At 46.7% G+C, this 23120-nt stretch overlaps 1 protein-coding gene across 2 annotated transcripts in view; it reads right to left on the bottom strand.

Annotated features, from left to right (window-relative positions):
• Window positions 1-23120, bottom strand: part of LOC138447764 (intercellular adhesion molecule 5-like) — a 251513-nt gene that overhangs the window by 73461 nt on the left and 154932 nt on the right. For both annotated transcript variants that reach the window (XM_069604095.1, XM_069604094.1), the window contains exon 3: window positions 6204-6500. In XM_069604095.1, the coding sequence (XP_069460196.1) occupies window positions 6204-6500 (297 nt within the window). The remainder of the gene's footprint in view (window positions 1-6203; window positions 6501-23120) is intronic.

The raw sequence follows: 23120 nt of genomic DNA on the forward strand, positions 1-23120 counted from the left end.
GCCTGAAAATAGTATAGTACCCTTGGGAGGATGGTCATCTTGACTGATTGAATTCTGCCCCACCAGGATATCTGTAGTGGGTTCCATCTGCCAATTTCCCTTTGAATGCTTGTGAGCAGCAGCGGGTAGTTTTCCCCATAGAATTGCTCAATTTTTTGAGGTACAATTATTCCCAGATATTTTATACCTTTTTCTACGATCTTAAGGTCCAGTATCTTTGCTTCCCTTTCTATGTTTGCTCTGTCCCCTGCCAGGATTAGGATCTCTGATTTTTTTCTATTAATCTTTAGGCCTCAGATGGCCCCATAGTTTTCTAATTCCCTCACCGCAGCTGATAAAGTGGATTCGGGGTACTCTAGGGTTATTAGCATATCATCCGCGTACGCTATCACTTTATGTTGCTGTCCAGCCATATCTATCCTTTTAATGTGTATTGATTCCCTTATTTTTATTAGGAGAGGTTCTAAGAACAGAGCGTACAGTAAAGGTGAAAAGGGGCATCCCTGTTTCGTTCCTCTCATTATTATTACCTTGTCCGTAACCTTGCCATTAATGACTATTCTACTGGATGGGGAATAATAGTTCGCTCTAATGCTCGCAATAAACTGTTCCCCGAACCCCATGCACTTCAGAATTTTGAATAATATTGTCCATTCCACTCGATCAAAAGCCTTCTCGGCGTCCACCGACAGCAGTATCGCTGGGGTGTGGGATATACCTATTTTTTCCACTAGATGGGTGAGCCTCCTCGTGTTGTCGTGGGTTTGCCTGCCGGGAATAAAGCCTGATTGGTCCTCACTAATCAGTTTAGGGAGGAGCGGGGATAATCTTGTTGCCAGAATCTTCGTATATATTTTCACATCTAGATTAATCAGGGAGATTGGTCTATATGATGGGGGGTTTGTTGGATCTTTACCTGGTTTGTGAAACACCAGCACCTTTGCTTCATTCATTGTGGGGGTCACGTTACCACTATCTTTAAATGAGTTCAAGAGCCTGGTTAGGATCGGGGTCAGTATGTCTGAGTATTTTTTATAAAATGGAGCCGTAAAACCATCTTGGCCTGGAGCTTTTTTACCTGGGAGTCCCTTTATTGCTTTGCTGACATCCTCTTCACTAATAGGGGTCTCTAGTGACTGTTTATCCTCTTCTGATATTTTCGGGATCTGTAGGGCCCCTAGGTATGAGTCTTGGGCGTCTGTATTGGGGCGTTCAGTGGAGTAGAGTTTGATAGTATTCCCTCAGTGCTTCCCCCATGTCATATGTGCGTGTTTGGATGTCACCCTTCGCATCGCATATTGCCTTAATCATTGTTTCTTTCTGTTTTGTCCTGAGTTGTCTCGCCAGGAGTCTATCTGCTTTGTTCGCTCTTATGTAGTATCTCTGTTTCAGATAGAGTAGATTCCTTTCTGCGCCCTTCGTACGTAGCATCTCTAATTGGCCCTGTGTATGTTTCAGTGATTTTTTCAATATCTTAGTGGGGTGTGTCAGCATTTTCTCTTGGATATCTTCCATTTTTTTTTCCAGCTCCTTTTCCCACAAAAGCCTTTGTTTATCTCTCGTGATTTTTAACGCTATCATCTTCCGCCGCAAAACTGCTTTAAACGTGTCCCATATTGCGCTCATTGCGACCCACCCGGTGTCATTTTGTATAAAGTATTCTTCTATCATTTCCCTTATGGACTCCCCGGTAACTGGTTCCTGGATCAGTTCCTGCGGTAGCCTCCACCTCCAGATCCCATTCTTTCTCCCTGGGAGAGTCACGTCTAACCATAGTGGGGCATGGTCCGAGAGGGCTATTGCACCTTTATCTAGCCCTTGAATTTTTCCCAGAAGTCCCACCGATACCCAGAAATAGTCTATCCTAAACATGGTATTGTGAACATGTGAGAAATATGTGTACCCCCTCTGTTCACCCTTCAGTTCCCTCCAAACATCATTCAGAACTATGTGGTCCATTTGTTGTCTCAGACACTTTGAGGGCGCCCACTGGCCATGTATGTTCCCCGTACTTCTATCTAAATGCAGGTTCCACGCCATATTAAGATCCCCCCCCATGATCACCTCCCCTTTTGCAAAGTCTTCCAATTTCTCCAGGACGTCTCTGAGAAAACTATCATGTCCCTGATTGGGTGCATATATTGAGGCAAGTGTAATGCGATGTCCCTCAAGTTCCGCATTGACGAAGGTGTATCTTACTTCTTTATCTTTGGTTATGTCTAGCAGTTTAGTGTCCTTCCCTTCTTTCACCGCTATCAGCACCCCAGCTTTTATTTCTGTTGTCGTTGCCTGCGCCCATATTTTGTATCCTTTTATACGTGTTTTCTGCTTGTCCCTTGTTCTAATATGGGTTTTTTGGAGTAGTATATCTGCCTTCCCCCTTTTGAACTGTTTCTCCAGTTTCACTGGTTTTAGTGGGTGATTCATGCCCCTAATGTTGTAGGTCCAAATGCGTATCATCCCCATTCTGTTATGTTCTTATGCCGTTGCATCGGGGCGCCTTCTTTGCTTGTTTCATTTCTTTGATACTTCCGACCCCCTCCCCTCCCTCGAACTCCCCCACCCCCAACATGAACTTTAAACCAAACAAACTGTCCCCCGAGTAGGGCAAGGGTTCCTATTGACGCTAGGGCGTTGCGACCTTCGCTCCCTGCCCTCCATACCCTCGGGGGGTATGTTATGGGGAATCCTAAACCCCATTGATCCATTTGTCTTTACCGAGTTCCAAACCGTCGGGTCTAGACCAGACCGCCATCTGTGTGTTGTCCGTTCTGCTCCACTCTCATCCCTCCCCCCGACAGGGTTTCAATTTCAGCAGTTCCATGTCAGACACCCAAGTATAAGCATTTCCTGGGTTCCTCACGGTGCTTTTCTCCGGGTCTACCTCCCTGCGTTTGCCTTTTTTTTCTTGCTTGTTTCCCAGCCCATTGGTTTCCTAGTTCGTTCTCTCCTGTTTAGGGCTTCCCCCCGTTCCATCTCTTCATCTTGTAGTCCCATAGTGCTGAGGCCTTCCTCCCACGTGGTCACTCTACTGTTTTCCTTCCCATGTAAATAGCAGCCCAGATGGGAAGGTCCATTTGTAGCAGATTTGTTTATCTGTTAACCCTTTCACCAGTGGGGCCATTGCTCTTCTTTTTTGGAGGGTTACTAGAGCCAAGTCCTGATACAATTGGATGTCTTGCCCATTCATTTTAATATGCTCCATTTCCCTGGCCCTCCTGAGAATCTGTTCTATCTGCGGGTTAGAGGAGAGAGCCACCAAGACATCACGTGGTCTTTCCCCTGGGGCCCCCGTTCTTTTTGGTCCTACCCTGTGGACTCTATCGACTCCGATATCTTCAGTTTCTTGCATCCCCCGAATGTCTCTGAACACCTCCTTCACCGCCTCTTTCAGATCTTTGTCTAGCACTGATTCCGCCATGTTCTTGATTCGGATATTAGAGCATCTGGAGCAGTTCTCCAAATCCTCACACTGTATTTCCAAGTTGTGAGTGAGTGTCACCAAATGTTCTTGTGTTTCGCTTGTTTGTCTCGTATCTTCTTCAAGACTTTGCACTGTCCTTTCCACTATGTCAGTTCTCTCTTCAAGGTTGTTTATATCGATTCTCATGTCTTGTACCGCTTGTTTCATTTCATTCTTCATGGTTGCAAATTGTTCTTGAACTGTAGACATGAACTTTTCTTGCAAGTCCATGAACCAGGTTTGCATGTCTTCCCTAGTCAGTGGTTGTTGTTGTTGAGAGAGTGTTTCTGTCTCCCCCATGGGCTCTCCCTGGGTTCTCCCTCTCGATTGCGATGAACCCTCTGCTGACCACATTTGTAGTATGTCTGCGCCTTGTTTCACTGATTGTGGCGTCTGTTGGGTGGGGTTACTCTTCCATTTTGCTCTTGACATGGTAGAGTGCTTCGTTAGAGTGTCTATGGGGCTTCTGCGCCCTGATGCAGCCCTCCGGTAGGCCTTCCACCAGGTCAGTTCCGCTATTATGCCTTTGTGTGCGGGGTTCTTGCCTTAACTAGACATGGTGTCTAAAATTCTGCACCTTCCCTCGTCGTCTCGCAGTGCCTCTACGCTTATGGCGGCTTCGTCTCTCCTTTAGTGTATTCCCCTCCGCACTCTCACTCTCTGGCTTGTGGGGGGAGAGTCTCCTCTAGCGCCCCCTCCACGTTCCTGGGGTCGGGCTTGCGTGGGGGGTCTTTGCGTAGTGTAGACTTTGGGGTAGTGGGGACCCCCTATCAATGTGTTGCCGTTAAATTGGCGCCTTGCGGGGACTTTGCTTTAAAAGTCACTCTGTTTTTAAAAAAAAAATTTTAACGAGTCATTTAAGGTCCCCCCCCAGGGTATGTATCAGTCCTTGTTTGCGTGGGTGCTTTATTTGCTCCCCCCCCCGGGTTGGCTCACCTTTTCCACTTTGGACGATATGTCTCAGGGTGGCCCCCGCTGCTCCTCTCTAGCGGTCCGCCCTGATCTCACCGCCCTCTCCCGGCGCCGCTCCTCTCCCAGTCTGCAGCCGCGGTCGCGGCGTCTCCGCTCTCCACCGAGAGCCCTGCTCGTCGGTGCGTTGCAGGGGAGGGCGGTCCTCCACCGCGGGCTTCAGCGGTGCCTCCGATCCTGCTCTCATGCTGGCCGCCGCCTCGCTGTCTTCTTCGTCCGTGCTGTGTATTCCTCTCGGTGCGGGAGAGTCCCGATCTGCCACGATGGGGGAGGGGCCGGGCTTCCACTCTCTTCGTTCCTCGTCCGGTGTTCGCTCGTCAGCGGCACCGCGTTCTTCCCGGGGGGGGGGGCCTTTAGCAGTCGGGGGGGATGGAGCTTCGGGCCGTCACGGCTTCATTTGTGCTTATTTTTCTCGGCGGCCCGGGCGGAGCGCGGCCTAGATGCGACTCCTCACCCCGGCGGCCATCTTGGATCCTACTCCCTATTTTTAAAACTTTGAGAGTAAATGTGATTTTAAGAGAGTAAAAAAGACTTTCATCCTTTGCAAGAGAGTAAAATGCATGTGGCATCCAGTCGACGTGTGCAAAAACTGTATGGAAATCATTACTATGCGGCAGCTTTCTGCATTGTGACCGAATACACCTTTTCTTATTTCTCTAAGGTCTGGCCATTTGATCTCTCCTGTATATATTTAAATGTTGAAAACACAAAAACCTAGCCAGTTACATAGTAAAGGAAGCATGAATTGTATTGTGTGTGTTGAGGTTCGATAGCCAAATTGTCTAATGATGTTTAATGGAAGTCCTTGTTTCCTGGAGATATTTCTACCTAATGATATGCCAATGTTATGCTACAACAGTGCAAAGAAGAAAGGACTCCATGTTAATTGTATATCTAATCTCATGGTGAAATGGTTATGTATATAGAGCTTTTGGCAAAGCGCTGTACATGGAACATATTTAACACAATTTATCACCAAACCGAAATCTGTACTCCTTTATCAACCTTGAAAGGCTGAGTTGGCCTTGCCGGGATTCGAACCTACAACCTACAGATCACAGCGAGTGCTCAACCGGCTGAGCTATGTTATTGGCTAACATCCTTCAGAGGTCGATCAACTGAGTATCGACTGAGGTATAATAATTACAGTGCCTAGATGTTGGACGAACCACGTATGAAGCGCTACATGAAGTTAAATACCTAGCTGGATTATCACAGGGCCCGGTTTTGGTGAGTTTCTATTTCAATTACAAGTGTAACTTTCATTTTGAACAGCGCTTGCACTTCCATGAAATGAAACCCACTCTGCTCACCTTTAGGACTGTTCAGACCTTACAATGATTAACATCTCTTTGTGAAACTAAATATCCTCAAAAATGTGTGTGTGTGTGTATTTGTATCTTGCAATGCCTAGATTTTTGAAAGCTGATAACACCGATCATTCGATTAATTCATGGAATGCACCAATCTATGTGTAACCTGCATGCCACACATCCAGTCCCTTGTGAGATACCTGTTGTACTCACATCTCCCTGAGAAGACACCCTGATTGCCAGCAGAGGTAAAGTATCAGCATTCACCCTGATGCATTCTGGGACTTGTAGTTCCACTTTTCCCCATTTTAAAACTCGTACTAGAAGTCCCAGAATGCAAAGAAAAAGCAGGGCTGGATAAGCACCTACAGAATGGAGTGGGTCATGCTGGCACCTATGCCCACTGTCCTCCAGCTCTCCATACCCAAACATGCATGGCATAGTCGTCTTTCACTTACACTCAATATTGAGTTTCTTTGCTGCGGTCTTTAACATTACTGTGCCCATCACTGCCATTCTTGCCTGGCAAGTAACCTCCTTCCCGTTATATTCCTTCCTGGAATACAGAGTGCAGGTGCGTGGAACGGAAGTGACGTCTCCTTTGCAGGAGAGCGGCAGCTCTGCGCCAGTGAGGTCCAGCGAGATGATAGTTGCGCTGGCAGGCGGCACTTCACAGGTAATCGTTAGGCGTGGGTTCTCCTCTTCGTCCATGTCCTCCATGTCCTCTTTGGTGGAAAGTAAGGGCTGTGGGAGATCTGCAAGAAAGAAGAGTTAAAGATGATGTCAGGCAACATTCGCTGAGTGATGGGCTGCCTGGGGGTCCTCAAGTGGAACAGCTCATGACCATTCAGTTTAAAGAGGATGTGCTGCTCCCTCAAGGATGAACTTATTGAAAGCTCTGCCAGAAGTTCGTCCACAATCCTTATATATAATGCTAGTATTTTTAAGTCACGTAATACCAATATATAATATAAACACACTTGTATGTAGGTGTGTATATGGAATACATTAACGTAATCTTATTTCTGATGCTTGTATCTGCTTAGATTCACATGCTATGCATAGGCCGACCTCTAGTGGAAGCTGCGCAGCGTTAACAATTGTTGTTTTCAAAACTCGAAAAAGGACGTTGAAATAGGGCATGCCAGTGTTTGTATATAGTATATATGTTATGTGTATGTATATATACGTAGATATATATACGTAGAGGTATGTAGCTTTGTACATACACATATAAACACACACATGTATATTATATAGATGATCCATTTAAGGCCCACTGCACATATAAACAATATTGCTGCTCATGCAGATATACAGCCAAAGACCTAAGCAGCAGACATGCAGAATTGTACATATGTGACCATAAAAAACCTCCATAATATAATAAGAGGTGTGCCTACGTCGTTGTTATTAAACGTTCTTAATTGATCACAGTAAAAACAATGACATGCTTGTACCCGTTTTCCATTCATTATAATTAACTAATGTACATTTCAATGTCAATGCACCTCTCAAACATGCCAATAAAGTCCCTACCCCTAAGGGAAGAGTCCGCCTTCAGCATGGAATTGCATGCAGGTGTGCCTTGTAGAAACCCAACCCAAGATTATGACACAGTGACATGATTGCTGATTTCCAAATGTTAAAATGCACTGGACAAAATACAATGCACTGGGTTCTCCTGCAAGGCATTACCCAACTTTTAATTCACCTCACTCCTATTGGCTACCGAGCAGTTCCCTGCAGCTGCTCTCAGTGGAAGCTCACGCTTCTAATTGAACCGCAACACATAGCCTGGTGAAGAACTGGTGGCCTTTTCAATTGTTTGGCTCCTTCCTTGTGTTCCCCTTCCGCTAAACATGTGCATTCAAGTTCTCAGTCAGCATGTCACCAGTTGAGCTAGGTACAGAGGTTGGAATTAACAAGGAATGACCAGCATTTATGAGAGGGAGATTCTTTTTCATGAAGTGCAATTAATAAACGGTTTACTTCCGAGGTTACAATATGTCCCGAGATTCTGGGGTAAAAAGTTTCTCCAGCATTGGATCTTTCATGGATTCACATGCTTAGAATATTCCCCGTCGTCAGGCTGGGAATCCTCGGTAAGTTATATAGACCTTTTCCATAGGAAAACTTCTGACACTTTTGTGTCCTATCTATGTCGTTTTGGGCCGCGTACGACAGCGCCACTAGGACGTAGAGGTATAAATAGCCCCGCCCCTGCGGCTCCCTCAGATTTCAACCGTCTTCCAAAGTAATGGGATTACCTCGAGTATCTACTATTTTATTAGGTTGTGCGTTCTTCTTCTTCTTCGACTGTTTTTTTTCGAAGAATCTCTGGAAAGGCGTTATTTCGTCCGTTTGCTACATGCGGTCTTAAGAAGGTGTATGAAGGACATGGGCATATGGACTGTATCTACTGTCTTCACCCTCATCATACGGCGGACATGTGTGAGATCTGTCAGGGCTTCTCACAAAAGACCGCAACAGACGTCTGGTTTCTTGGCTCAATGATGGAGCGGGTGCGTACCCGGCATCGGAGGTAGGCTCTACAGCCTCGAGATCTAAGTCTCCTGTCCCCCCTCATTACTCAGTGTCGGCGGAGCCTCCGGCGAAGAAATCACGCTCATCTGAAAAACGCCCCTCGGAGAAACATCCTGCGAGGTCCTCCTCTTCACATAAGGCTCCGTCTTCTTCCTCCTCATCTAAAAAGGAGAGAAAAGACTCATCGAAATCCTCCTCAGGAGACCGTCATAAGTCTACCTCGAGTCGAGAGTCCAAGGCCCTGCGCCACAGACTTCATCGACGACGATCCGGTCGTCGACGCCTGCTTTGTCTTCGGCGACGGCTCTTCCTACGGCTATTTCGTCGGGTCAAACAGCGCCTATGGAAAAGATGTAATCGTCGACGGTGGCCCTGTCGGTGGGATGGCAACCAGAGGTTTTTGATCCCATCCCGCCTGAGGCCTTGCTGCAACCAGAAGCGGCTTTCTCCATCTCGTCGACGGAGGATGACCGTGATCCGGTCGCACATCCAACTGATCTGGGATTACAACCAACTGGTTCGGGGTCGCTCTTGAGTGGAAGTGCCATTCCAGTTACCTCTTCCTTACTGAATACCCAGGCTGTTCTGTCCCTGGAGGTGTTGAACACATTACAGAAGCTGTTGGAGCGGTTGTATACTCGGTTACCTCAGCTTGTCCCGACAGTGTTACAGGCTTCGCCAGTCGTCGACGAGCCAGGCCCGGCTCCTCACCCTCCATCCAGAATTCCTACCGCTTACCCGGTTGAGGAAGACCGTTCTCGTCCACAGGAAGAAGGAGAACTGTCAGAGTCGGAACGTGAAGGGTCGGGTTCAGACATCTCGTTATCCCCCTCAAGGGACCCTACATGGGACTCTGAAGCGGAGATGGAAACTCCAAAGAGTCCGACGCAGCCATCACCACCCGATGACGTGGGTGCTTTCCATTACATGATGGGTAAGGTATGTGCAGAGTTTGGCCTAGTCCCAGAAGAAGAGAAAAAAGATTGTTTTCTGTTCGATCATATGGGCAAGAGAAGAAAGGCGATATTTGCTATCCCCATTTTAGACCATGTCTGGCAGGAGGGACTAAAAACCATGCGTCACCCTTTTTCAGAACCGGCAGTAAAAGGTCGATTGCAAAAGAAATTCAAGGCTCCGGAATCGACTCCCAAGTGCTTGACGTCTCAACCTTCGCCGGAATCAGTGGTATCCGCCGCGGCGGTCAGAAAGGCAAGGTCGCAACACAAATGCATGACCCCGCCAGACAACGAAGCCAGGAGACAAGATGCTTTTGGGAAGAAAGAGCTATCGGTTGGAGATACTACAGTTAAAGCATCCAACTCCCTGGCTATTATGGCCAGGTATGATAGGGAGATGTGGCATCGGCTGGCTCCTATCTTGGACCATCTGGCGGAGGAACACAGGAAATCTGCCATGCTGCTCGTACGTGAGGGAGAAGAGGCTTCCAATCATTCCATTAACATTGCTGTCGACCTGGCGGAATCAGGCTTTAAGCAAATCAACAATGGCGTAGTGTTACGAAGGCAAGCCTGGCTTAAGTGCACGACGTTCAGACCAGAGGTACAATATAAGGTAATGGATATGCCGTGCGAAGGAGAACATCTTTTTGGGGAGAAAGTGGATGAAGCCTTGAAGGGCATGAAAGAAGATTCTGACACGGCTCGTTCCCTTGGAGCCCTCCAGAGTGGTAGGAATTTTCGTTCCTTTCGTCCCTTCAGAGGAGCATCAGGTAACTCCCGGTTTGGATCATTTAGAGACCGAGGTTTCAGCAGACCCTCCTACTCTTCCCAAGGCTACAGACGTGCAGCCCAAGCTACTCGTAAAGGCAGAGATTAGCAAACCTCCAGATGACGAGGTGCCTACTCCTCGTCGACGAAGGATAAACAGGCCAAACGCCAGCAATGACAATTTACAGAACGTCCTGGGAGGCAGAGTGTCTCGTCACGTCGACGAGTGGGCACGCATAACAACAGACCAATGGGTTTTGGACACGATACATCTGGGCCATTCTCTACAGTTCAAGGGCAAGCCACCACGTATTCCACCAGTGGTCTCGACGCAGCCCCACCTTCAAATACTAATGCAAGAGGTGGCGCTTATGCTGCAGAAAGGGGCTATAGAACTGGTCCTGGTGGCAGAAAGAGGACAGGAAGTGTATTCCCATTACTTTGTCGTCAAGAAACCCAATGGAAAATGGCGTCCCATTCTAGATCTACGAGCTCTCAACAAACTGCTCAAGAATCTAAAATTCAAGATGCTTACACTCCAAGAAGTGATCCGTTCGATACAACCGGGAGATCATTTGTCGTCGCTAGACCTTCAGGACGCATACTTCCACATCCTGATGCGTCGACGACACAAAAGATTTCTACGATTTATCGTTGGACGAACCCACTATCAGTTCAAGGTCCTCCTGTTCGGACTGAAATCGTCTCCCAGGACGTTCACGAAATGTCTGGCTCCAGTAGCAGCCTGGTTAAGGAAAGAAGGTAATCATGTGTACCCTTATCTGGACGATTGGCTAGTGAGGGGATTGTCTTCGGAAAGGGCACAGGAAAGTCTGAATGCCACCATGTCCCTCCTACAACGTTTGGGCTTCGCAATAAACTTCGAAAAGTCCTCCTTATCGCCATCTAGGACCTTGGTCTTTCTGGGGGTGGAGTTCCAGACGCAGTCAGGACTGGTAAAGCCATCTGTCGAAAGGGTTCTGAAACTGCAGCAAAAAGCATCGGATTGGAAAGTCGACACCAGAGTGTCAGTGCGAAGGTACATGGCCCTACTGGGGACCATGTCGTCCTACATACCCTTAATCAACAATTGTCATCTCTTCATGAGACCGATTCAGGAATTCTTGGCGGATCGATGGGCACAGAGTCAAGGGCGTTGGTCGGACAAATTGACCATCAACAGCAAACTCGTGCATGCGCTTCAATGGTGGAGAATTTCCATGCATCTGACCAGGGGAGTTGCTAGGTCTTGAAAAGACCCGGGGCTAAACTGATGTCGGAACTGTCGGGACTGGGGGCTAGCTAGTCTTTTGGCTGTAGCTCCTGAGATTCTATCCGGGGCTACAACCAAAAGATCAGGGGCTATAGCCCTCTTAGCCCCCCCCCTAGCAACGCCCCTGCATCTGACAAAGGGAATGCCCTTGCTGGAACTGGTGTCCAGATGACAGTGGTGACGGATGCTTCTCTAACTGGATGGGGAGCTCATCTGGATTCCCTACAGGTTCAGGGTCGTTGGTCATCGGAGGAGTCCGGCCTTCATATCAATGTGCTGGAATTAAGGGCGGTGGTTTGGCCCTGAAATCCTTTCTTCCACGGATAAAGGGATCAGATGTATGGATTATGACAGACAACAAAACAACAATGTTTTATCTAAGGAAACAGAGAGGAACTCGCTCCAGAACTCTGTCGACCGAAGCCCAGGAGATCTGGCATTGGGCCCTTCAGCAGAAGATATATCTAATGGCGTTCCACTTGCCAGGAGTCAAAAACGTGCAAGCAGACTCACTCAGCAGGGAGATGAGTCGACTACACGAATGGGAACTGAACGACCAACAACTACACTGTGTCTACGAGAAATGGGGTCGTCCGGCCCTCGATCTCTTTGCTACGAGAGACAACAAGAAATGCCCACAATACGCGAGCAGGTGGCCACAGCAAGACTCACTAGGGGAAGCGTTCTCTCTCCCGTGGACGGACAAGTTTCTGTATGCCTTTCCCCCGTTTCCGCTCATACGTCGGACGCTGCAATGGATCCATAGATATCCATGTCGGGTGATCCTGGTGGTCCCATACTGGGCCAGACAAGTGTGGTTCTCCGATCTACTCCATCTTTCAGCGGCAGAACCAATGAGGTTCCAGAAAATCCCGAACCTTCTGTCTCAGGAGAAAGGGGTTGTTTGGCATCACGACCCCGACAGCCTCAGTCTGACAGCCTGGCTCCTGATTTCTCTGAGTTTGGTACGTTAGAGATTCCAGCAGACTGTCGTCGCATTTTGCAAGCGGCGAGGGTGCCGTCCACGAACGCTTCATATTCATATAAATGGAAGAGATCCTACATATGGTGCGCAGGTCAACCAGGTTTTTTTCCCGCTTAATATCACACCGGAACAGCTTCTACCATACTTGCTACTCCTAGCTCAAAAAGGCTTGTCTGTTTCATCCATAAAAGTGCATCTGGCTGCCATTTCGAGATTTACTCGGAAGAGACATTCAACTCTGTTATTTAGTGACCGGCTGATTAAACATTTCCTTAAAGGATTGTTCCGAACCTTTCCTCCCACGAAAAAGTTTCCTCCAAGCTGGAGTCTTAACCTGGTTCTGGCAGCGCTGATGAAGCCCCCTTTTGAGCCGATGTCATCGTCATCATTGACATTTTTGTCGTGGAAATTGCTTTTTCTGCTGGCTATTACTTCGGCTCGATGACTGTCAGAAATACAAGCTTTAGTGATCGATCCACCGTACTTGAGGTTTTTCAATAATAAAGTCGTCTTGGCTACTAATCCTCATTTCATTCCTAAAGTGCCTACCATGTTCCATAAGCACTCTTCTATAGTGCTGCCGATGTTTTTTCCAACACCTTCGCCGGTTGCGGAGAAGACTCTCCATACATTGGACGTGAAAAGAGCTTTAAAATGTTACCTCCATCGCACTCAAAGCTTCAGAGACACGAGACAACTATTTGTGGCTTATGGCCCTTCGGCTAAAGGTAAACCGATCTCAAAACAAGGACTAGCCCGATGGGTGTCATCTGCTATTTCCTTTTGTCACTCAAAAGCCGGAAAACCACTGGAGAAGCGTCCAAGGGCCCATTCGACGAGATCCACTTCTTCGTCGACGGCTTTGTGGTCTGGAATTCTGCTGGGAGAGATCTGTCAGGTGGCTTCCTGGTCGGTACCACACACGTTTACCCGGCATTATTGCCTCGAACAGCAACATGCTGAGGATACACAGATGGGTTGTGCAGTCCTACGGCACCTGTTTCAATAAGGTAAGCCCCAATGAAGGGGTCACATCCTTCGGCTAATGTACTTTTAAGTGTGGTGTTTTCACTGTTAACATACTATAATGTGATGTTTTACCATGATAAATATGCATTATGGTTATTGTGATATTGGTTTGCATACACACCTCCAAGGTTGGGGGATAATGCTATACAATCTATTCTAAGCATGTGAATCCATGAAAGATCCAATGCTGGAGAAGGGAATAGTTTCTTACCTGTAACTCCATTTCTCCAGCATTGGTATCTTTCATGGATTCACATGCGCCCGTCAGCCTACCATACGCATGCAAACCAGAGATCCCGCATACTACTTTGGGGGTCGAAATCTGAGGGAGCCGCGGGGGCGGGGCTATATATACCTCTACGTCCTAGTGGCGCTGCCGTACGCGGCCCAAAACGACGTAGATAGGACACAAAAGTGTCCAAAGTTTTCCTATGGAAAAGGTCTATATAATTTACCGAGGATTCCCAGCCTGACGACGGGGAATATTCTAAGCATGTGAATCCATGAAAGATACCAATGCTGGAGAAATGGAGTTACAGGTAAGAAACTATTCCCAGCCTTCTCATTGGACCAAATTCTGAGCCAAAGTCTAATTGTTTCCAGATGCAGCTCATCATCATGACAAAGCCCTCTTTATGAGTATGGCGGTCCGCAAATAAGGGTTCCGGTAGTAACGTACCAGCACCCTTTCCAGGCCGCCATACTACAACAATACCTGTAGGTATCAGGTAATATTATCCCCCTAAATAATGTCGCAATACATATAGTCGCCGGGAAACGGCATAGGCGACCTTATTTAGGGGGATAATATATGGGGTAAATGGGAGCGGGGGTTGCAGGGATGTCCCGCGCTCCATTTAAAAAAAGTCTAGGCCTAGGCCTTCACCACAGCCAGAACATAATGCAGCAATGCAGTTGTAACTCTGCATGTCTTCGAAGGTGGGGACCTTTACAAAATGGTTGTGGAGGACATTGTAGACTTGGTAGAACTGCAGAAGTGAGCTGCAGTGCATACATTAGCATATGGTGTAGGTCATTGCACGTGTTGCAGATTAGGGAGTGAAATGTGACCATTTGCATTTCTAGGGTTTGCCCTTTATAAGACCCTTCATATGTTGCATTGGATGCATGGCTGGAGCCCTTGCACCGACAAGTATGTCCGCTGGTTGCAAGTAAGTTTGGCATTGTTGCTTTGTGTGTGTGGTTTGGCTGCATTGCATACATTGTTGGTTACATGGGTGTGGTGATTGTTAGAACATCTTACAGTTGGCGGTGCATGGCTGGAGATGCTGCAGTGAGCGGTGCTGCAGCGTGTCCAGTGGGTGCAGTGTTGGAATACTGTCCGTATAGAAGAGGGTATGGTTGAAGTGGATGCAATATGTGCTTGGGTAGTCTGTATTGAGCACATTACTAACTATTGTACTGCACTCTGCACTATTGCTTGTATGCAGTTACTTCTTAGAGTTCTCGCTGCATGGGTGGAGATGCTGCAGTGAGCAGTGCTACAGCATGTCCACTGGGTGCAGTGTTGGAATAGTGTACATTTAGAAGAGGGTACGGTTGAACTGGTTCTTGTATGTGCTTGGGTAGTCTGCATTGCGCAGATTAGTAAGTGTTGTTGTGCACTATGCAGTATTGGTTCTATGCACTTAGTAGAGTGTTGGGAGCAGGACCAATGTTGTCAAGATTTTGTTGTTTGGTTGGCATTAATAGAATGCTTTCTGAATAGAAGTGGGTAGGAGTGCCAAACAGTGGGGCATGTTTGTGAATTATGGTAAGTGGAACATGTTTGCATTGATCGCTGTATTATGGGGCGGCGGTTGGGTAGAAGTGGCAGTGCCTATGCTGGCTTTATGAATTCTGGAACTTGTAACTCTGCATGTATTTCAAGTTGCCAACTTTTACACAATGGTTGTGGAAAACATTGTAGACTTGGTAGAACAGCAGAAGTGAGCTGCTATGCATACATTAGCATATGGTGTAGATTATTGCACCTGCTGCACAATAGGGAGTCACATGTGCCTATGTGCGTGTGCTATGGATAGGCACTTATAAGACCCTTACTTTAGGAAGTGCTTTAAGATATTGCGTCATGAAAGGAAGTGCTCAGCATCACACATGTAAAATAGGGCCAATGTTCACAGCCCCCGACATACCGTTCAGCACACCCAACGCAACGTTATGCAGCCATGTATGAAAATATGTGGCCAGGGTGACAGCTGGCAGGCTAATTTGCAGATGGGGAGTGCATTGCACATGGCATGAGCATTTAAACATAGGGTGTACTATGGTGTGTTCTCTGTGGTGAGGGCCTAGCGCCTTGGATGCATAGGTGGAGTGGAAAGGGAAGAAGGACTGTCCCTGCTTTGCTGGTGCACGGCTCTCACTGTAGCTATTAAAGCGCACGTGCCACATCTTGCCCTTTTCAGAATGGTGGGCATGGAAATGGAACTGTGGGAATTAGCCAATCAGGTGTCGAGGGTGTGCCTCACAGGAAGGGCCGGTACTATTTTTCCCACTCAGTCTGTGTATTGAGGGTGGCAGGCAGAGATGGAGAGACGCACAGTCGTATTAGTGGGTGATACCTTTGTGCAAGATCTGTACAAGTATGCCGTGCAAAAGAGGCATGGCTGCTAATTTTGCATTGGAAGGAGTGGAGGCTTTTTGGGGCACTATCTATGAGGGCAATTTTCGGCGGTATGGTTGACCTTTGCAGATGTATGGCCTTTTTCGGTACTGTTGATGTTGTTGTACTGCATTATGGAGCTCTACAATTGGGGTATATGTCGTGTTGACGTTTGCTCCGTCGCTCTAAAGAAGTTGATTTAAGAAGTGATGCAGATTTTCCCACTGCCAAGGTGGTTTTCTCAAGCATTCCATGAGACCATGCCAGTGTAATTTGTCCCAAGCCAGAGGTTGGAAGGTGTTTCATTAACAGAAGCATGTGTCAATTTATGTCCACTGCTGGGATGTTCTCCACCGACTATGACATCATTAATGAGCGAAATCTGCAGTGGTTCCATGCAAATGGCATGTTTTTGACCAACATTGGCAATGCTGTTTTGTTTTACACTGTGCAAAAAGTGTTCAAGACAATCATGTAACAATGTAAGGAGACAAACCAAAGAGAAACTAAAGAGCAAAAACAAAAAAGGTTCTTTGTAAGCACGTAAAAAAAGAAAAAACACACAAAACAAATACATCTTTTCCGAGGGACCAATAAAGACTCAATCCCCTAACCTGTTTCACATTTCTTAACCCCCCGCCCCCTTCCTAGCACAATAACTCTGCGGGTTCCGCGGTAGTTTCAGGATTACACGTGCCACAACCGGCCCTTTTCAGGATGGTAGCCATGGAAATGGGAATGTGGAGGCAAAGGGATTGCTCAAGAAGGTTTCTGGTTGTGGTGTGTATGGAAAAACTGTGCCAGGAGGTCTCTTTGTACAGAGAAATGCAGAAGACTATGGTGGAATTGTGCAAGGTAAAGGCCAAGCATCCTGTTTGTATGCATGCACTGTATGTACTGCTTTGAAGTTGTAAACAAACACTTGGTGTTGCTTTTCAGCGATCATTTTTCATAAGTTTGCAGTAGGTTGCTGCAGAAAAAAAATGTTGTGCAGTGTACAAGGTAAGTGGCAGACATCCTGTTGCAATGAATGCAATGTGTATATAATATCATATGAAATGATATTGGATGATATGCCATTTATAGTGCGCATATACACACGTTTTTGAAGGTGCGCCGAGGCAAGGGAGGGGCAACAGAGGGGAGACAGACACAATGAATCTACTAGGCCAGGTGTCACTTAGATCGCTCAAGTGCATGGGGAGGGGGGAAGAGAAAGTGCAGTACATGGGAAGAAGAAACAATGACAACAAGTAAAAATACGGCCCGATGGTGGCAAATGCAAGGATAAGTGCAGAAATCAGGTGGTGCTGGAACTTTTAGGGATACAGAAAACAGTCCCCAAGTGCGGGGTTGACCAGAAAGCCAGTGCAGGGGTGGGACTGGTGGGGGGAGGTGGCCTGGGTCCCAGATCAGAGGGTGGCCAAGTAACCAGTGCAGATTCACTTTCAGCCAGGAAGTCAACAGGGGAGAGGAGCAGAAAAAGCAGAGGCAAAGAGAAAGCTGTTGAGGTGCTTCTGGAACCGGAAATGGTTATCAAGATTCAGGGAGGCAGTGAAGCTGTTGCAAAGGGAGGCCCCAGCGGAAGAAAGAGATGTACCACCAACTGGTTGCTTGCAGAAGCGAGTGACCCTGAGGGAGTTGCAGACGGATGAGGGAAGAGCTAGAGCACAGATATATTTAGGAAGTGAGAGCTGCAGGTATTGAGGCCCCAGGGCCCAGAAGGCCTTGTGCATAATGCAGATGGTTTTCACCTTATTCTTCGCAGCTACTTGGAGCCAATGCAGGCATTTCAGTCCCAGAGACATACGATCCCTGGGCTTGACGACAAGCAAATGGCGCACAGTCTGCTTCTGGATGAGTTGCAGAGGGCAGAGTGTAGAAGCAGGCAGATTTAGAACTAGCCTGTTGCAATAGTGGAGCCTAGAGAGATCCACAGCTGTGGAGAAAGTGACCTTTTGGGAACTTGCTTTAGGTTGGTAAGATACATTCAGTGCTGGTTTAGGTGCCATATTTTTACGATTTATGTAGGAGATGGGTTAGTGGGCAAAACAATTCGTAGCATTGTCGGAAGAAAAGAAGAGAATTCCTGTTTCAATATTATAATGTATGATATGGGTAAAGAAAACGTTGCAAGCACATACAATTGAAGTGCCACTTCATGGTTGGGGATGGGAGAAAAAACAGTATGCTTTTTAAGAACGTAATGGACGCTCAGTGGCAGATACAGTGCCAAGAGGCATTTATAACAGAGTTGTAAACATACTGCAGAAAAAGTATTCATACCTCCGTTTCGTGGTGATGGGTGCTCATGTGGATGAATGTGGATGCACGAATTTTGCAATCTTTTACTGAACTTTCTACTGGACGTACTTTCCAATGGCAGAACACTTGCAGGCTGAATTTGTAATGGTACATATGAAGTATTGTGCAGAACTGACAGTGTTAGATGGTAACGTGTTGGATGGCACGGGTGGGTGCGTGTGTTACTATTTACTCATACCCAATGAGGTAGTGGTGGACAAAAAGTAGTGCAAAGGGAAGAAGGACTGCTCCTGCTTTGCTGGGGCGTGGTCCTTGCGGTACTTTGGGAAGCGCATGTGCCACATTCTGCGCTTCCCACTATGCTGCCCAATGGAAATGGGACTGTGGGGATTATCCAATCAGGTACTGAGGGAGTGGTTCACATGAAGGGGCGGTCATAATGTTTTACATTACTCTGCGTAGTGAGCCTGTCTGGCATGGAGAAACACGTTGTGTTGACTTTGGGTGATGCCTTTGTGATAGATCTGCACAAGTATGCTCTGGAAGGACATTTTGATGGCAATTTTGGTTTGGAAGGAGTGGACGCATTGTAGAACGCTGTCCATGACTGCAGTTTCGCCGATATGCATGCACTTTGCAGAGACCTGGCCACTTTTGCTACTGTTGATATTGTCATCATCCACTACAGAGCTATGCACTTGGGTTACGTGGCTTGTTTACGTGTGTTCCGTCGACTGAAGAGGTTGCTGAATCCAGTGAAGAGGCTTTTTCCCACTGCCAAGGTGCTTTTCTCATCCATAACACCAAGAAGAGTATGGGACAATACTAATATATGTTGTGCCGAGCCAGAGGTTGGAAGGTGTCTCATCAACAGAAGCATGTCTCATTTTTTGTGCGCTGGTGGGATGTTCTTCTGCAACAATGACCTCATTAGTTGTGGAAATGCAGAGTTTTTCCAAGCAAATGGCATTTTGTTGTCAACCATTGGTAATTCTGTTTTGTTAGCCCATCTAGAGGATGCGGTAAAGAGTTTACTGTAACAATGTGAGCACAAGAAAACACAAAATCAAATAAAAAACGAAATAAAGGCTCTTTTCAAAGCCGCCCCTTCCAATGAACACCAACCTGGTTGCAATGTATTCACCACCGGCTACACGCAGCATGAAAGCAACATCCATGGATTTTGAGGATGGCGGCCATGGAAATGGGGCTGAAGGATTGCGCAATAACGTTTCTGGGTGTGGTGTGTACACAGAGGACTGTTGTACAGAACTGATACTGTTACATGGAGAGTTCTTCAATGTGATTGGTGGATGCGCCTGGAACATTTTAACAGTACCCAATGACGGCGGGCTGGAAAGAAGAAAGTGGAAAGGGAAGAAATAATGTTTCTGCTTTATTGGGGCACAGCCCTCACCGTACTTGGGGAAACGCACGTGCCACATACTACCGTTTTCAGCTTGGTACCCATGGGAATGGGCCAGTGGGGACTATTGCAACTGAGGGTGTGGGTCACAGGAAGGGCAGTTAATACTATTCTCCATTACTGTGCGTTCTGAGCCGGGCTGACATGGTTGCCATTACTTGCAAAGGGAATGTAGCACAGCAGATTTGGTACAACCTCACTTACACAGCAAACTCATGTGGCCTGCTACTCTGTTCTGAAAAGCTCCAAACAGGTTGAGAAGCAGCTCTGGGGTTTGGCCTTTTGTAGGGCTGCTGTGGAGAACTTGAACCCGTACAACAGCTGTACATTGTTCAAAAACATATATATATGTGCAATGGCACATTGTAGTGTGTTTGTAAGCGTGTACTTTCCGAACAAAAACTCTGTACATTGCACATCACCGTACTTTTCTGCTGTCCGAGGGTCCAGATTGTGTCCCCAAAATAAGGGCCCACGGGCTTGGGTACGGTCGCATGGTGACATTGTCACTGTTCTCCCTTGGGACAGTTGTTCGCAGGACACGTTTTGAGCAGAATACGTTGTGCACATGTGCATAGGTCTCCTATGCACACCCTTGCCACCGCTCTACTGATCAATACTGCGAAACACATGCACCAACCATTTTGGAAGACTCTGGGTGTTTATACGGTATAGGAGGTGGGATGTTTATCTGTATAGCTACCTGTAGGACGTGGGTGGGCGCCACAATTTATTTAAAGTTTGTTTGAATATGCTGCACTGTGGCGCTGTTCCAGGGACACAGAGGAACAGATACACATGCGTGTATTTGTACAACAAACAAACGTCCGCTCCCAAACGTCATTATAGGTAATGCACAACATGTGGAAATGCGGGTTGTGCTGGCGTCTGCTGACATTGTACGGATGCCTCCATTGTCATTGTGGATAGGCCGTGCAGGTGCGGTGTCCGTAAGACACCTACCTTTTGCTTAATTGCAGTCATTCCTACCAGAACTGTGCACCACTCAGTCATAAAGGCATTTAAAAAATAAAACAATACCACATGTACACTGCGCAGCAATTTCAATATCAAAGTTTACTTCAACACATTGATACACACCAATAGGAAAGGGAAGGGGGTAGCAGAAGTGGATACTTATTGTGGGGAATTGGGGATTTCCACAAATTGGTCGTGAGGGGAAGAAGGGATTGAGGTCTCATTGTCACGTCTCCCATCTCATGGATTTTGAGGGAATGGCGGCCTGTGACATGGGGAAGGGGTACACGTGCAGGTCTGACAGTGCTGTTTTATATTGTCCATAATATACCCATGTACGCAATCTTTTAAGGTGGCACAATTCTTCATCAATTCTTCCATTTTGGCTTCCGGCCTGTCCATTTTGATATTTACAGAGTTTCTTGCCTTTCCTATGCCCGTATGCTGTTGTGGAAGGGGTGCCGCTTGTGCTGCCTTGCTTTCCTTTCCATTATGATCTCTTACAGAAAAGAAAATGTGTTAGCTGTACATGAACCAATATATAGTACATCATTTACGTTTTACACCACTTTGAGTACCAATGGGGTTAGTATCGTAAGTCATAGAGTCATAAGGGAGCATTTCTTCCAGCCACTGTAAGGTGCTTCACATTGCTATGTACAAAAAAAAAACAGTATGCTTGTGTACTATTGTGTACACCTGCGCAATTATCAGACAAACTAGTGCGCTTGCTACTGATGTTCTGGTCTTACTACTTTCCCATCCTTACTCTGCCCGTTCCTTCTTTGTTTCCATGCACAGTACCAATGCGATACGATTGTTGAAGGGAGATGTCACTTCTGTTGTTGGTGCACTCCGTTATGGTGTACTCCATATGCCTTTGTGCTGTTTGCTTCATAAGTACATAGTTTGCCGACCTACTCTGCTTTACCTTGCACTTCATGTACCTGCTGCTGCTTGCAAATGTTCCTTGTGTTTGCTGAATGGTACCACTATGTAAGAGAGCCTCTGCCTTTATGAGCAGGTTGGATGACACCCGATATCCGCCACCACACGCATACTCCAACACTGCTGTGCGCATTAACATGGTGCCAGCAGGTTCAGTATGTTGTACAGTACATCTTCAAAAAATAAGGGTATCCTGCTAAAAACCTATGAAATTCACTGAAAAAACGTTGTTGAAGGGACATTATGCTTAAGTTGTGCTACTTAAAACATATCTCCTTTACTGCAAAAACTATGGTAAAGGAACGTTATGGTTAGAGTGCCCTACTAAAAATATATGAAATTCACTGACAAAAAACGTTGTTAAAGGGACATTATGGTTAAGTTGCACTAGTAAAAACCTAACCAATTCACTTACAAAAAACATTGTTAAAGGGACGTTATGGGTAAATTGCAACAAGTACTTGAAAGGAACGTTACACTTACTTTGCACTAATAACTACATATCCATATTATGGTTACAAGTAAAACCAAACAACCCCAGAAATTTGCCAGTTACGGTAACCTAAGCAACCATAACTCACGCCACCACTGTGCACTGCTAAGACTAATACCCATGACATCAAACCTGACATCACAAATGCCATTGATGACAATACAGACACATAATCGTTCACAACTACTTCAAGAGGTGCACAGGGAGCTGAGAACTCGATCGAGTCCCAGGCCTGGGGGCAGCCACTCTAACCAATTACAGTTTAGTATTCCAGGGGTGGATGGCAAAGGGCATGAACCAATGTTAAGACCATTACTCTGCAACAATGTAATAGTTCGTTCTTGGGGGTGGGACAGGCCAGCCACCTAACATGCGAGGTCTACTATAGGTGGTAGAGACTCTCACTGGCCAATCCACCATGGTGAGAGGTTTTTAGGTGAAGGGCCCGAGATAGGACGCAACAATGCAAGAAAATCGGCTTGCACGCTGTGGTACTTCGAGCTGTACCTGAATTCTTCTGTGTTCGTGTGCTGATCCCTGTTGGTTTTATTTGCAATAAACAGCAGTTTGTACTCGCCGTCTGAGTATGTCCTCTGTTTATTCTTGGTGGGGTGTTAGGCCCGACAAGTCCGTGGACCTCCAGCGTCGCTCTGGCATACCGGGGAGTCCTCCCAAACAAGTTGGTAGCAGAGCTGATGGTTTGCTGCATCAGCCCGGTTCGAAGAAGTCCCCTTGCATATTTCGAGAAAGATTCCAAGCAGAACAGGATGGGAAGTGGCAATTTCTGGGGGACACGGCAGCCAAGCAGCGCCAGCAGACCACAGACTTAGTATTGACCCAGTCACACAGCAACAATGAGTGTGTGGGAGAGTATTGAGTATTGTGGAGTATTGTTTAGTAACGTCAAGTATTGTCAAGTATTGTCAAAGTATTGTTTAGCATTGTCAAACTTTGTAGAGACAGGAGCAGAGATAGAAGTCATTATTTGTGGGTGGGGCATATTCGAGTTTAAAGATAAACGGTACTGGTGAATAACCTAGAGTATTGACTTGAGGACACAGATGATGGGAGTTATGTA

Source organism: Ambystoma mexicanum, chromosome 3q (genome assembly GCF_040938575.1).
Source record: "Ambystoma mexicanum isolate Mex_15411 chromosome 3q, UKY_AmexF1_1, whole genome shotgun sequence".
Taxonomy (NCBI): domain Eukaryota; kingdom Metazoa; phylum Chordata; class Amphibia; order Caudata; family Ambystomatidae; genus Ambystoma; species Ambystoma mexicanum.